This window comes from Pelophylax lessonae, assembly GCF_965119305.1.
Source record: "Pelophylax lessonae genome assembly, chromosome: 4".
NCBI lineage: Eukaryota > Metazoa > Chordata > Amphibia > Anura > Ranidae > Pelophylax > Pelophylax lessonae.
The window spans coordinates 425,951,746-425,968,119 of NC_138771.1; the positions used below are offsets into that span (position 1 = coordinate 425,951,746).

The 16,374-nt window shown below is 43.0% G+C and overlaps 1 protein-coding gene across 1 annotated transcript in view; it reads right to left on the reverse strand.

Moving 5' to 3' along the window:
* LOC309552680 (dead end protein homolog 1-like) overlaps positions 1-16,374 on the reverse strand; it is a gene marked incomplete at both ends in the record, with an annotated part of 88,427 nt that overhangs the window by 37,372 nt on the left and 34,681 nt on the right. The window contains one exon of the mRNA XM_082253608.1: positions 10,838-10,955. Coding sequence (XP_082109734.1) covers positions 10,838-10,955 — 118 coding nt within the window. The remainder of the gene's footprint in view (positions 1-10,837; positions 10,956-16,374) is intronic.

Genomic DNA, 16,374 nt, shown 5'->3' on the forward strand with positions numbered 1-16,374 from the left:
TTATGATCTATTTTATCACTATGAGTGCTGACATCTTCCATGAATCCCAGAGGCAGGGGAGAGAAAAATTTGGGAACGAACCTCCAATATGTTTTTATAATTATGTATTTTAATATTCAAGATCTATGGTACTACAGATGACTCCAGGACTCTAACTAGAATGCATCCAATATTTTATCACATATATATGTACATCCTATACGAGCATGTGGAGTCCGGAGTCATCTCTATGATTCTCACAGATTTTAAGAAAAACTTAATAGGTGCCATTAAAGTTCATATATATACATATACATATATATACATATACATATATATATATATACATATACATATATATATATATATACATATACATATACATATATACACATATACATATATACATATACATATATATATATATACACATATATATACATATATACACACACACACACACATTCTGGCTAGAATAAAATGGTCTCAGATATTCCTATATGAAAAAATTATCACTGGATATCTTGTATGAATTTTATCAAAGCAGGGAAATGTTAGTAATGATCATTATTCTGGACAGATGTTATACTGGTATGAGTACTAGTGTAACTAGTGGACGTTAGGTATAAAAATGTGTCACGTCCCACTCAAAATTCATACCTTCGGGTAATCTTGTACGGAGTTTAAATATCCAGAAAACTTCACGTTTGCAAAGTATCTGAAAAATATCTCCTCCTCTTTTGGGTTTTGAGATTTTTTCAATGACCTGAACCATGACCAGGGAAATATCACCTTCATGTAGGCCATTGAAATGACGAGCGACATTAGTTAATTTGAGACAACGAATGTCGCTTAAGTGTTCTCTAAATCTATCCTTGAGTCTCCTCGTTGTTCTGCCCACATATTGGGCTGAACACTTTTTGCAGGTAATCAAATATACAATATAATCAGAGTTGCAGTTAAAAAACTTGTCTATTTTGTAGGTCCTGCCACTAATAGTGGATTGAAAATGAGGACTTTTTAGAATATGGGGACAGGTGACAGTCTTGTGCCCCACATCTGTAGTTTCCTCTACAGTGTAGCCATGTTAACGATGGGGGAACCTTTTTGGTTTGATACATACTAGGGGACAATACATTTCCCAAAGTAACCGCCCTTTTTGCCACAATATTTAGTCCCTTTCCCAGAATTTCATAGCATGCATGGTCTAGATATAAAATAGGTAGATGTTTGTTTATTATAGATTTTATATGGTTAAATTCTAGACTATATGGTAATGCCAACGTGACCGAAGGTGTAAATTTATCTTTTTTAAGTTTTCTTTTTTTTCTACTTATATTCTTGTCACTGGAGGGACCCTTTGTCGTTTGTATAACATTGGGGTCAAATTCCTGGTTTGTGGGTGCAGTTTGATTTGGTGCAGCAAGTTGCAGAAGATCAGTGCGATTTCTCTCAAGGGCTAATCGATAGGCTCTGTCCAACATCCACCTGGGATAGCCTCTCTGGAGAAAGCGTTGGTATAGGGAATATGATTCCTCTTTAAAAGTATCACTGTCACTGCAAATCCTTCTGAGCCTCAAAAACTGCCCCACAGGGATCCCTTTTATTGTGTGGAGAGGGTGTCCCGACTTTGCATGCAATAGGCTATTGCCTGCCTGGGGCTTTCTATATAGGGAGGAAACAACTCTATCTCCTACATGACTCAAGGTTATGTCCAGAAATGCAATTTTATCCAGACTGGAAACGCCCGTAAAGGAGAGGTTTAGGTCGTTATTGTTCAAAAACAAAGTAAATGATTCAAGATCAACAGATTTGTGACAGATAAATAGTAAATCGTCAATATAGCGACGGTACAAAAAAATGTTATCCCTATATGGGTTTCCACCTCCAAAGATGCGGGACCTCTCCCACCAACCCATATAAAGGTTGGCTAGGGAAGGTGAGAACTTGGCTCCCATCGCTGCCCCGCATCTTTGGAGGTAGAACACACCATCAAAAGCAAAATAGTTATGTGTTAGTAAATAATCAAGAATTTCTATCAAAAAAGCCTGTAAGGTAGATGACATCTCTGTATGTTTCTAAGCTGTAACCAACCGCTTCCAAAGCTAATGTGTGTGGAATGGAGTACAGACTGGACACGTCACACGTGATCCAGCTGTACTCCTCGGACCACACAAACGAATCCATAATTTTTAACAGATGGTTTGAATCTTTCAAATAGCTTGGAAGAACTTGCACTATATATTGGAGTTGTCCATCCAGCCATTCTCCTAGTCGTTCGTTCAGGGAGCCAATGCCTGCTACAATTGGGCGTCCATGTACTGGATCCAATCCCTTGTGTATCTTTGGCAGGTGGTGAAAAATTGGTGTTATTGGGAACTCTGGGATCATATTTTCAGATTCCTTGATGGAAAAAGCACCTATGGCTGCCCCTTTCTTGACAAGCTGCTTTAGGACATTTTTGAACTTGTTGGTCGGATCGCTTTTTAACGGTTGGTATGTATTTGTGTCAGTCAGTTGTCTCAAATCTTCAGCTTTATAATGTATTTTATCGAACAACCACGGCTCCCCCCTTGTCCGCATTTTTGATGATGGAGTCATCTTCCTGTAATAATTTCAACGATTTCCTTTCATTTATGGACAAATTGTCCAGATCGATTCCCTCAATCATATTGTCCTCAGGGTCCACAAAAAAATGTCTCTTAAGGGTTAAATTTCGTACAAATTTGTTGATATGTAGTGTAGTATCAAAGGGGTCAAAATGGGTATGGGGACAAAAATTAAGTCCTTTGGATAATAAAGATGTTTCATCTAAAGTGAGACTCCGCTGAGATAAATTTACTACATTGTTGAGCATTACTTGCGATGTGTCCTCAGATTGTATTGACCATTTGATGGATCGCTGGTTCTTTCCTCCTCTCCTTGTTTTGGCCTTCTTTATGTTTGATCTCTTCAATGAAGAATTAAAAAAGCAGTGGACTGATACACTTTCCACCTGTTCCTTCAAACTTATGAAGCTTAGACTCGAAAACATTGGAACTAAAGAGGTTACAGGATGAAATCTCTAAATTACAGGAAGAAATTACTCCATTAAAAAGTAACCCTTCGTTTACGGATTTGGATCTCAAATTAAATGATAAAATAAATAAATTGGAAACTAACACGATTAGCGGCAAAAAAGAGAAGCTACTAAGAGATAAAGTTGACTATGAAACAAACAATGTCTATATCTGGAAAAAAACAAACACCTGGAGCCGCCATTATCAAAAGAAAAAAGTCAGCTTTTCAGACCCGGAGGCCACGGGCACTGACACATCAGTAACATATACATCGTCCGATACGTCTATTGACTATACACAGACGCCCAGACCACATCCTGGTTCCTTTAATGAGTCAAAAAACGAGCCAAGAAGGGGCAGAAATGTAACAAAGAAAAAAACATCAAAAAGGCCAAAACAAGGAGAGGAGGAAAGAACCACCAGCGATCCATCAAATGGTCAATACAATCTGAGGACACATCGCAAGTAATGCTCAACAATGTAGTAAATTTATCTCAGCGGAGTCTCACTTTAGATGAAACATCTTTATTATCCAAAGCACTTAATTTTTGTCCCCATACCCATTTTGACCCCTTTGAAACTACACTACATATCAACAAATTTATACGAAATTTAACCCTTAAGAAACATTTTTTTGTGGACCCCGAGGACAATATGATTGAGGGAATCGATCTGGACTCTAATCCTCCCGATAACAGCCAAATACATTCTCCGACTTTATCGTTCCGTGAACAATGTGCTGTGTCGGAGCTAGAGGAGCTAATCCATGAATCACATTCAATATATCCCGACAGAGATGAGGGAACACAACGGGTTAATTTGAATATACCATCTTTTTATCCCATACAATCCCGATCGGCTGAAATGGATAAGTTCCAGAAACTAGTTGAAAATGACATTTTTGAGCTGGCTTCCAACCTGTCCACATATGTAAATACCAATGTAGACAATTTGTCCATAAATGAAAGGAAATCGTTGAAATTATTACAGGAAGATGACTCCATCAAAAATGCGGACAAGGGGGGAGCCGTGGTTGTTCTCGATAAAATACATTATAAAGCTGAAGCTTTGAGACAACTGACTGACACAAATACATACCAACCGTTAAAAAGTGATCCGACCAACAAGTTCAAAAATGTCCTAAAGCAGCTTGTCAAGAAAGGGGCAGCCATAGGTGCTTTTTCCATCAAGGAATCTGAAAATATGATCCCAGAGTTCCCAATAACACCAATTTTTCACCACCTGCCAAAGATACACAAGGGATTGGATCCAGTAAATGGACGCCCAATTGTAGCAGGCATTGGCTCCCTGAACGAACGACTAGGAGAATGGCTAGATGGACAACTCCAATATATAGTGCAAGTTCTTCCAAGCTATTTGAAAGATTCAAACCATCTGTTAAAAATTATGGATTCGTTTGTGTGGTCCGAGGAGTACAGCTGGATCACGTGTGACATGTCCAGTCTGTACTCCTCCATTCCACACACATTAGCTTTGGAAGCGGTTGGTTACAGCTTAGAAACATATACAGAGATGCCATCTACCTTACAGGCTTTTTTGATAGAAATTCTTGATTATTTACTAACCATATAAAATCTATAATAAACAAACATCTACCTATTTTATATCTAGACCATGCATGCTATGAAATTCTGGGAAAGGGACTAAATATTGTGGCAAAAAGGGCGGTTACTTTGGGAAATGTATTGTCCCCTAGTATGTATCAAACCAAAAAGGTTCCCCCATCGTTAACATGGCTACACTGTAGAGGAAACTACAGATGTGGGGCACAAGACTGTCACCTGTCCCCATATTCTAAAAAGTCCTCATTTTCAATCCACTATTAGTGGCAGGACCTACAAAATAGACAAGTTTTTTAACTGCAACTCTGATTATATTGTATATTTGATTACCTGCAAAAAGTGTTCAGCCCAATATGTGGGCAGAACAACGAGGAGACTCAAGGATAGATTTAGAGAACACTTAAGCGACATTCGTTGTCTCAAATTAACTAATGTCGCTCGTCATTTCAATGGCCTACATGAAGGTGATATTTCCCTGGTCATGGTTCAGGTCATTGAAAAAATCTCAAAACCCAAAAGAGGAGGAGATATTTTTCAGATACTTTGCAAACGTGAAGTTTTCTGGATATTTAAACTCCGTACAAGATTACCCGAAGGTATGAATTTTGAGTGGGACGTGACACATTTTTATACCTAACGTCCACTAGTTACACTAGTACTCATACCAGTATAACATCTGTCCAGAATAATGATCATTACTAACATTTCCCTGCTTTGATAAAATTCATACAAGATATCCAGTGATAATTTTTTCATATAGGAATATCTGAGACCATTTTATTCTAGCCAGAATGTGTGTATATATATATATATATTATCTTGAATATTAAAATACATAATTATAAAAACGTATTGGAGGTTCGTTCCCAAATTTTTCTCTCCCCTGCCTCTGGGATTCATGGAAGATGTCAGCACTCATAGTGATAAAATAGATCATAATAAAATAAAATATAATAATCAAATTTTTGATTGTTTAGATTGATTTAGACAAGATAAACTTCCACGTACACCCATAGACTGGCCGATTTTAACACATCGGGTATCCTATTAGCATGGTTGACCCATTTAAATCGTGAGCTATTTACCCTACTAATATATAGTGATCTGTACCCGATTCTTCCTTGTTTTTGTATTTCTTTTCTTCTAAAAAGAGGCTTTGTGGTTTTAACACTATATGAGAAATTCAGCCATGAGAAAGGAGTTGCACACTGACATTAGTAACATCCTTCAACATAGCAATGGGTTGCTACAATGTGTTTACATTGATTGACACCCATCGCTGTTTATACAACTCAAGAAAAATATAAACTATGTCACTGTGCATTGCATTTTTATACTAGTCACATTTGATTATGTTGAATCGGGTATATCCATTAATATATGGAAATAATAATTTTTTTTTTTTTTATATACGATTCACACATATGTGACTTTCTCTTATGCAATTTTATTAGTGTTTCACCATCTGTAAATGTTTCATGGAAATGTATCCTTGAGACATCGATGCGGTAATTTATATACACTGAATTTTTCATTCATTTTTCATTTTTTCATTTTTTCTTCATTTTTTCAAAAATTATATTACCGCATTATTTTGCACATGATTGTTGGGCAGAAATTCACAGATTGGAGTTTTTTACTTTTTCCACATTTTTACATATTGGATATTTAAACTGCTCCTTTTCTGAATACAATACATCGTTTTTGCGGCCGGTCAAACGGCTCTTCTAGACATCAAGAATTTTTTTTGTGACATGGCACATGATCAATTATTATTTCAATAATATATCATTATCATTTTCAAGGTCACTCACAAAGGTTTTTTTCAACACATTCTTTTTATTTATATTTTATACATGTATATATCTTTTTATATATATAATTAATGTATCATATACACTGAATTTATGTTTTTATTCTTGATTATTTCTTCACTTTAGCACTTACCACTAAGGATATTCATTTTGATTGATATCTATATATATGTAAAATGTTTTTTCACAAGTGTTTTTAAGTTTGGATTTTGTTGGGATCACTCTGTCTGTGCAATCTAGCCGTAGATTCCCAACAGCTGACCAAAGGGAGGAACAACTAGTTTGATGACTCCAATTGTTGCCAGCTGTATGTATGGGGTGTATATATGGCCGATGCACATCCAGAGTGAATTTGGTGATGAATAAGCGACATATCCAGTCGTGAAACGCGTCCACCGATTGTCCTGCACTCACAGTGTGTATTTGTATTTGCCAACTCGATTGATGTGGAATAAAGACACTCCTTTCTTTGAAGTTTATCGGAAGTGCGGTCATTCCTTTTGTTTGAAGCTACCCTGGATTGCGGATCCGACCAGCATCTGATCCCAGCCTCACCTAGAGCAGTCTCCCTTGTTTGGATTCTGCCTAGGGGGGCTGTCGGCCAAATTGGAACGCTGGGACATCAGCCTAGACCCTGTCGTGTGCATCCTGGCGAGACATTTAACTCGCGGGGCAAGTCCCTGTCCGGCGGGACTATACTGCGGCCGACCCAGCGCGGAGCTAAGGCCTGCACGCGCTCGATGGCCAGACTGGGGTGACCACTGGATATGGGGGTCCAGTCTGTCGCCCAGTCCGGCATAATTGCTAGAAGATCTCACAGGATAAATGATCCGGGGGAAAAAAATGACTAGCTTAAAAAAAAAAAAAAATCTACATAAAAAATGAATTCTATGCCAGTACCAAAGATCCCAGCAAGGAACTAGGTCCTTACTCCTGACTAGGCAGATTAAAAACTGGCATCCTTTGCAAGAAGAGAGTGTACCCTCCGGGACTGCCCATAGGCGTAGCCAGAACTTTTATCTGCCTAGTATCCTACTCCTGTAGGGGGCAGTATTACCCTACTGATATAAATCAGAGAGAACTGTGTCTGTCAATGAACGTTAGAGAAATGCATTTTTCAAGAGGTGTCAAATTGGAACATTAACAGAACACTTTTTAATTAAGAGTATAGCATCAAGCCAAGTAAACTACTGGGATTGATCTGGTCAGCCAAGTAGCAGAGGAGGGTTAATCTGTTGCAGCTGAAATAAACAAATGTACTAGATGTGCAACAATGAGAATTCCTCCCAAACAGGAATGGTTTTACAGGCAGAGGCCACAGATTTTTTTTTCACCCTACTCTAGCCAAATGCAAAACTAGTGAAACACTGTCAGAGTCCGTGTCACTGCTGGTAGCATAAGGGGATACCTGGACCCTATACCTCTAGGAGGACACACAATACATGTCATTGCCAGAAGGTTTGCTGTGTCTCCCAGCACAGTCTCAAAAGCATGGAGAAGATTCCAGGAGACAGGCAGTCACTCTAGGAGTAGCTGGACAGGGCCATAGAAGGTCCTTAAACCATCAGTGACACCGGTATCTTGCCTCTTGAGCAAGGAGGAACAGGAGCACTACCAGAGCGCTACAAAATTACCTCCAGCAGGACACTGGTCTAAATGTCTGACCAATCAGAAACAGACTTTATGAGGATGGCCTGAGGGCTCGACGTCCTCTAGCCGGCCCAGAGCTCACTGGCCGACACTGTGGAGCTCGATTGGCATTTGCCATTGAACATCGGAATTGGCAGGTCTGCCACTGATGCCCTGTGCTTTTCACAGATAAGATCAGGTTTACCCTGAGCACATGTGATAGACATGAAAGGGTCTGGAGAAGCCATGGAGAATATGCTGTCTAACCTCTTTCAGCAGGACCGGTTTTGTGGCGAGTCAGTGATGGTCTGGGGAGGCATATCTATAGAAGGACGCACAGACCTCTATACGTTAGACCAGGGGTGTCAAACTCAACTTCATCGAGGGCCACATCACCATTATGATTGCCCTCAAAGGGCCAGCTGCATCTGTAATACTAGATGTCCAGAGTATCCCAAACCCCTTAAATCAGATGTTTAGACTCCATCCCCACCCTCTCTTACATCAAAGTGCACCCCCTTACCTTGTGTTGCTGCTTGGAAGAAGTTGGTGGCAGAGCTGGGAAGCAGAAAGTGCAGGGTCTGCAGGAGGCCCAAAGGAGGGCTGGAGCTCTACTACAGCTCCAGGAGAGGTGTGAGGGCCACATGAAATGGACTGGAGGGCCAGATTCGGCCCGCGGGCCTTGTGTTTGACACATGTGCGTTAGACAATGACACCCTGACTGCCATTAGGTATTGGGATGAAATCCTTGGACCCATTGTCAGACCCTATGCTGGTGCAGTGGGTCCTGGGTTCCTCCTGGTGCACAACAATGCCCCTCCTTATGTGATGAGTATGCAGCCAGTTCCTGGAGGATGAAGGAATAGATACCATTGAATGACCCCCCAAGCTCGCCTGACCTAAATCCAATAGAACAACTCTGGGAAATTATGTTTCGGTCCATCCGACATCGCCAGGTTGCACCTCAGTCTGTTCAGGAGCTCAGTGATGCCCTAGTCCAGATTTGGAAGGAAATAACCCAGGACACCATCTATGGTCCCATTAGGAGCATGCCCTGAAGTGGTCAGGCATGCATACAGGCACGCGGGGGCCATACAAACTACTGACTACCATTTTGAGTTGCTGCAATGAAATGTCAGCAAAATACTAGACTGCTGCTTCATTTTTTCACTTCGAGTTTCAGGGTGTGTGAATTTAGCACTCTGTAGGTTGATAATTTAAATTTCCATCAAACAATGTGGCATCCTTTCGTTCCCAACACATTACCCAGATCATATCAGTATAGATATTCAGCATGATATTTTTCCCCATTAGGAGCCGTTGTTTTTTCTAAGTGTTCCTTTATTTTGAGCAGTGTATATCTCCTTTAACAGCATACTTCTACATTTTGTAACCCCCGAGAGCCAAAAATGATGTCTACAAGCAGGGAATAACCTGTGCTGAGAAATCTGCAGGTTGCACATGCCATCTGTCTAGGCAGCAGAAACATGCTTTCGAAGCCAATAACTTGAAAAAGCTAAATCAGAACCCCAGACAAACAAAACCTAAAAATGAAAATAAATTCCTCTCATTTCTACATTATGAAATCTATTTGTTAAATGCAAGCAGGGTCTGCACCTGAATTAAGGTGGCAGCAGCGGGGGGGGGATTTGATTGAAATAAAGTCAAATTACAATTTAAATCACTAGTAAAAAGGATTTAAATCAACTCAATTTAAATCACAATTGTTAAAGAGCAACTGTCATCTGTCTCCTCCTTTGACCCGCTGTTAACTCACCGTCAGTCACATTCACTTTAAAAAGGACAGCTAGTGAAGCAGCAGTGACAAGGTGGGGGATGTGACAGCAGCAGACAAATGGATGCCCGCTAACAGGTGCTGCCATGATGGATCTGAAATGGCAGGTGCTCTTTAAAACGTAAGGATCCAATTTAAAAATCACAAATCCAATTTTATTTTATTTTAAAAATCATCTATTTTTATCCACCCTGGGCAGTAGCCCATTTCATTACAGTAGAGCTCAGAAAGGGAAAGGCAGCACAAGGAAAAATGCTGATCAGGAAAGAACAGAGTGACAGATGCATTCATTTACTGTTCACCATTAAGTCACAGGTGCAGGTGGGAAGGAAACCTGTAAGGCCCTTTTCACACGGGCTTTCCGATCAGATCCACCTGTCAGTTTTTTCAGGCGGACCTAATAGGATGCTCCATGCATCCCTATGGAGCAGCCGAAGTCAGCAGTGACATGTCCCCTGACACCTGCCGCTATCTGATCCTGTCGGTGAAATTCAGACGGATGGAAACCCTATTTTCCATCCGTCTGGAGGATGGGCCCATTTTCATCCGATCTCCCATAGAGGAGAGAGGTGCTCTGACAGATCTGTCTCTTCACAGTGAGCGGAGATGGCCCTGTCATCCGCTTGCTCAGCGGATCGATCCCTGCTGAGCAAAAACGAAGTCCGCCGCGCAGAAAGCCTGTGTGAAAGTATTCCAAGTGTTCCTGAACTGCACGAATGAAAAATTAGGTCTTCTCCATTAGAAAGGGCTGTAGGGTGCTGCAGAATGGCGTACATCTCAAACCAGGATAGACAATCTCATATATATATATATATATATATATATATATATATATATATATATATATATATATATATATATATATATATATATATATATATATATATATATATATATAATCTGTAAAATTCAGCGGTTTGCTTGAGTTAAGCTTTATGAGTTTTCTCCAGCATAACTGGTCTGGCCTATTATCCATACCTGCAGGAGGGCCACCATATTTCCTCTGACCATTAACCTGTACAAGATTAATATTACAGTTTTTCATCCACTCCAGAAGGGAAGCTTTATTGTCTTTATTCAGAGAACAAATCCAAGCCTATGATAATAAAAAAGAAAAAGAATGTTTGAATGTTTAGCGATTTAACAAGGAAAATCAGCATGTTTAGCGATTTAACAAGGAAAATTAGCAGATATGAGAAAGCATTCTTACTAGGTTTATAAAAAACTTCACTGATATTCTGCTTGTTTTTGCAATAGCACTGTACAGCCAATTACAGTACTAATTAAAGGGGGGGGGGGGGGGGGGAGAAAAAAAAAAAAAAAACTTTTCGGGTGCCAGTTTTCAGCAGTCTTGATTGGCTGGTGTGGGATGTCATTCCTGCACTACGCAGGAATCATATCCTGAAACACCGGCACAGTGTTTGAAATGTAAACAGAGCTGCACATAAGCAGGGCCGGACTGGGAATAAAAACCAGCCCTGGAAATAATTTCATACCAGCCCTATAGCATAACGTCATTTTTTTACCATAAAAAGGAAAACCATGCATTTTAAAGAACATTTGAAGAGTGTATTATATATATAGATAAGACAGATATAGAGGTACATCGGCTTTTATATATGCAAGAGAAAATTCTGGTTAAAAGTGGAGCAATCAAGGGGGACCCCAGGAACTCTGGGAATGTGGGAGAGGTTGTTAACGATATAAGGGGAGCCTTTATATCAATGCCCTCTTCCAATATTGCATTTACTCCCCCCTTACATCACTGCCCCCCCAGACTGGCCTGGTGGCGCTGTCCCTGACCTCCTAGGTGTATTGTGCAGGGCTCAGTCAGTCGGCTGCAGCTCTGGTTTTATCCTATAGTCTCCTTTCCACAGTCCACATATGTCTGACTTCTCCTATGACCTCCATCCCAGCAGCACTCCAACTTTTGACTCCTCTCCAGATTCCCCTTCAAAAAAATGCAGACATTATAAAAGACAAGAGATGGTCAGAGACTGCAGACATGATACAAGAGATGGTCAGAGACTGCAGACATTATACAGGAGATGGTCAGAGACTGCAGACATTATACAGGAGATGGTCAGAGACTGCAGACATTATACAGGAGATGGTCAGAGACTGCAGACATTATACAGGAGATGGTCAGAGACTGCAGACATTATACAGGAGATGGTCAGAGACTGCAGAGAAATACAAGAGATGGTAAGAGACTGAGGACATGATAGAAGAGATGGTCAGACTGGAGAAAAATACAAGAGAGGGTCAGAGACCAGTGCCCACCAAATTCAGCCTCATCAGTGCCCACCAAATACAGCCTCATCAGTGCCTGGATCACACACATTAGCAATCTCCTGCGGTGTCAGGAAGCTTAGATTTGAATTGCCTGGATCGGCCACTGTAACAAAGTCCCGCCTCCTAGACCAGCTCCTATGATACACATTACACTGATTCAATTTCACAGCATTGGATCGGTGTTCCATTTATCACAGGAGCCGGTCTAGGAGGCGAGGTGGGACTTTGTTACAGTGGCCGCCGAACATTTCAGACCCAAGCCTTGTGTGCAGGGGTGGACTGACTGCTCATGGGGCCCCCTGGGCAATAGGAGATTGTGGGGGCCCCTGTGTCTCTGCCCAAACTCAAGCCAAACCCACACAATGCCCCACCTACATATTGCAGCTCAGCTGAATAGAGGGAGCATTTAAATATCTACTGCTGCATAGCTTGCATTGAATTTCCTGGCTTCTGTCCATAGAAGCTGCTGGGCACTTTCAGGTTTAAATATGGCTGCTATTAGAGAGGAGAAAGCAAGGGAGGAGAGATAGGAATTTGGAGGGAGAGATGGGGGAGATATGAGGAGTAGGATAAAAATGGAGAAAGGGAAGAGGGAGATGGGAGTGAGAAACAGAGGGTGAGAGCGCAAATAAGGGGGGGGCAGGGTAGAGAGAGGGGGGTGTGAGATAAGGGGGTAAGAGGTGGTGTGTGGAAGTTAGGGAGGGGTGAGAATAAGAGGGGGTGGGGGGTATTAGAGGGAGGGGGTACAGTGAAGGGGGTGCAGTGGAGGGGTAAGAGAGGGGTGATAGAGGGGTGAGAGAAAGAGCAAGGGATAAGAGACAGAGGAAAGGGGGAGGGTGAGATAAGGGTGTAATGGGGGAAAGCGAGAGGGGGGTAAGAGAGAGAGGAGGGGTAAGGGAGATAGGGAGTGAGAGAAAGAGGGGGAGAAAGGGGTTGTGGGAGAGAGAGGGGGGTAAGAGAGGGGGATTAGAGAGAAAAAGAGACAGGGTGTGAGAGGGAGTGAAAGAAAAGGAGGGGGTAAGAGAGGGTGGGTATGAGGTGGTGGAAGAGAGGATAGGTGAGAGAAAGAGCGAGGCGAGAAAGAGGGGGTAAAAGAGCAGGGTAAGTGAGAGAGGGCTGTAAGAGACAGTTGGTGAGAGATGAGGAGAGAGCGGGGGGCGAGGGTGTTAAAAGAGATGGCAGGTGAGAGAGGTGAGAGGGTAGGTAAGAAAGATGGGGTGAGAGGGCGTATAAGAGGGGGGAGATGAGAGAGGGAGGGAAATGAGAGAGAGTGGGGGGTGAGAGAAAAATAGCGGTGTGAGAGGGCGGTAAGGGAGAGATGGTGAGAGAAAGGGGGTTGAGAAGAGAGGGGGTGTGAGGACCCTCTGAAAACTTGGCTTTGTTCCAGAATTCCTGACGAACTCACCATCTGCCACAGTGATGCCTCTTATCCATTGGATAGCATCTAAGACCGGTTACTTTGCATCACTGAAAATGAGCTTGTGCTATGAAAACTGCTTTCCCCGGAAACCCGTCCCGCCCCCTCAGCAATCCATGCCCTGCCCGGCTTCAACCAATGCCCTGCCCCACCGCAAATCATGCCTCATTCCGCTCCATAGCTATTCAATGAACACAGAAGATACTTCTTCCTGTGTGTGGAATACACAAGGAGAGGAGGTGGGGAGGACTTTGGCACCCCTCCCCTCTGTCTCAGCTCAGGGCGCTCCAGCTGTGGACCCGCCAAGGATCGGTCCTGGGCACCTCTGCAGCCACAGGGAAGGCGGCCTACAGGGAAATTTCCCACTATCCCGGCAGGCAAGTCCGGCCCTGAGCTCAATGGACATTCCTTAGAGAGTTGAAAACAGATAGGTGTGTATTTTAATGCAGAGGAGACATTGCAAGTCTCTTCTGGAAGAGCCTGTCGGAAGTTTATTTTGTTGCACTTCGTTCTACTTAGGTCCTGGTTCACACTTCTGCAATGCGGGAACGATGCGAATATGCAGCGTGTTCCTGCATCGCATCCGCACCCCTGGCAGTTCACACTGCCATATGCGATACGCAGGGGGTGTCAATTAAAAGTTAACGACACCCCCAGTTGAGATCGCATATCGCAGTGCGATCTGCAAGTTCGCACAGAATCTGATCGCACTAGTATGAACCATGCGATCCGATTCTGCTGCAGATAAAAAAAAAAAAGGATCATGTGCGTGTTTAGTGCGATTGCGGTGCAAATTCAGCCATACAAACTGTATGGCTGCAATTTGCACCGCACAGAGATTGCATGTAATTTAGGAGCAGTGCACTCCGGATTACATGCGATCTCTGTGATCACACTAATGTGAACTGGCCCTAAATGGGATGTAAAGGCCAACATTGTTAGTATCTTAATGCATTCTATGCATTAAGATAAAGCCTGTGTGCGGCAGCCCCCCTAATACTTCCCTGAGCCCGTCTATCCAGCGATGTTGCAAGAGTGTCTCAGCTGCAAGAGACTCCTTAGTCATTGGCTGAGAAGGCAGCGTGGCACCATTGGCTCCCGCTGCTGGCAATCAAATCTAGTGAGCCAATAAGAAGAGAATGGATACAGCAGCTCCGGTGCCCCCACAGCAAGCAGCTTGCAGGAGGGAGGGGCCAGGAGCTCCAGCCAGGGACCCAAGAGGAGAAGGATCGGGGTTGCTCTGTGCAAAACAGTTACACAGAGCAGGCAAGTACAACATGTTATTTTTAACCAAGAAAAACAAAACTTTATAATCACGTTAAGACCCCGTTCACACTGGGGCGACGCTACTTGCCGGGGCGACCTCACAGGTCGCGGTGCGCAGCTCGGAGCGGCCGGCACAGACTTCATATCATTGAAGTCAATACAGGTCGCCCCAAAGAAGCTCCGGACCCTTTTTCTAAGTCGGAGCGACTTGTGTCGCTCCTATTAGAACGGGTCCACAGCTTCTCTATGGCAGGCGACCTGTCAGGCGACCAGGTTGCCTGACAGGTCGCCCCAGTGTGAACGGGGTCTAAATCTTAAAGAGCAACTGCAGTCTGCTCACATCATTTATTTATAATAAAAAAATGGATTTTTGACTTACCGTAAAATCCTTCTCTTAGGTTCATTGACGGACGCAGTCCTCTGATGCATATCAGTAGGGTAATGCCGCCTTCTACAGGAGTAGTCAGTAGGGTAATACCGCCTTCTACAGGAGTAGAACACTAGGCAGAAATAATTTCTGGCTACGCCTATGGGCAGTCCCTGGGGGTATACCCTCCCTTCCTGCATAGGATGTCAATTTTGTATCAAAGCAGTGACAGAGAAAAGCACACCAACCCACTCAAAAAGTTAGAGGGGTGGGTGCTGCATCAGTCAATGAACCTAAGAGAAGGATTTTACGGTAAGTCAAAAATCCAGTTCTCTATCGTTCATTGACGGACGCAGTCCTCTGATGCATATCAGTAGGGACGTCCCAAAGCAGTACCAAAATGAGGGGTGGGAACCAGAACAAAGGAAACAGTCCAAGGCCAACATGGCCAACCAGGCAACACAGGACACAACAGAACAACCAGATGAGGTCCACCGGAAAAAAACACCCCCAAGGAAGGCCAGGAGGCCCCTTAAACCGCAGCCTGCAAAACCTTGCGGCCAAAAGGAGGCATCCGCAGAAGCCATTACATCCACCTTGTAAAATTTTGTACAGGTGAGGACGACCATGTCGCCGCCTTGCACACCTGAAGCACAGACGCCTGATGCCGAAAAGCCCAGGAGACACTAAGCGCCAGAGTAGAGTGCGCCTTGACAGGGAAGGGTGGAACCTGACCCCTAATGGAATAGGCCTGCACCACTGTGTCTGATCCATTTGGAAATAATCGTAGCAGACGCAGGCAACCCTTTCTTCGGGCCATCCGTGAGCAAAAAGAGCGAGCCAGACTTGCGAAAAGACTCGGTAGACGCCAAATACTCCCTGATCGCCCGAACATCCAGGGTATGCAGAGCAAATTCCTTAAGATGTTTAGGCTTAGAGCACAAAGCAACACAATGTCCTCATTCAGGTGAAAACTGGAAACCAGGACAATTTAAACCTGGAGCCTCTGCTGTATTCCCTATCCTTAGGCTCTTCCCCTGAACCAGATTCCTCAAATGAGGAATGGGGGGGGGGGGGGGGGACTCAGACTGCTCCCTCATGTCATCACCACGCACACTGTGTTGGATCGGAACTAGGCCTTGAGGCTTGAGACTGTACAGGATTCTGCAA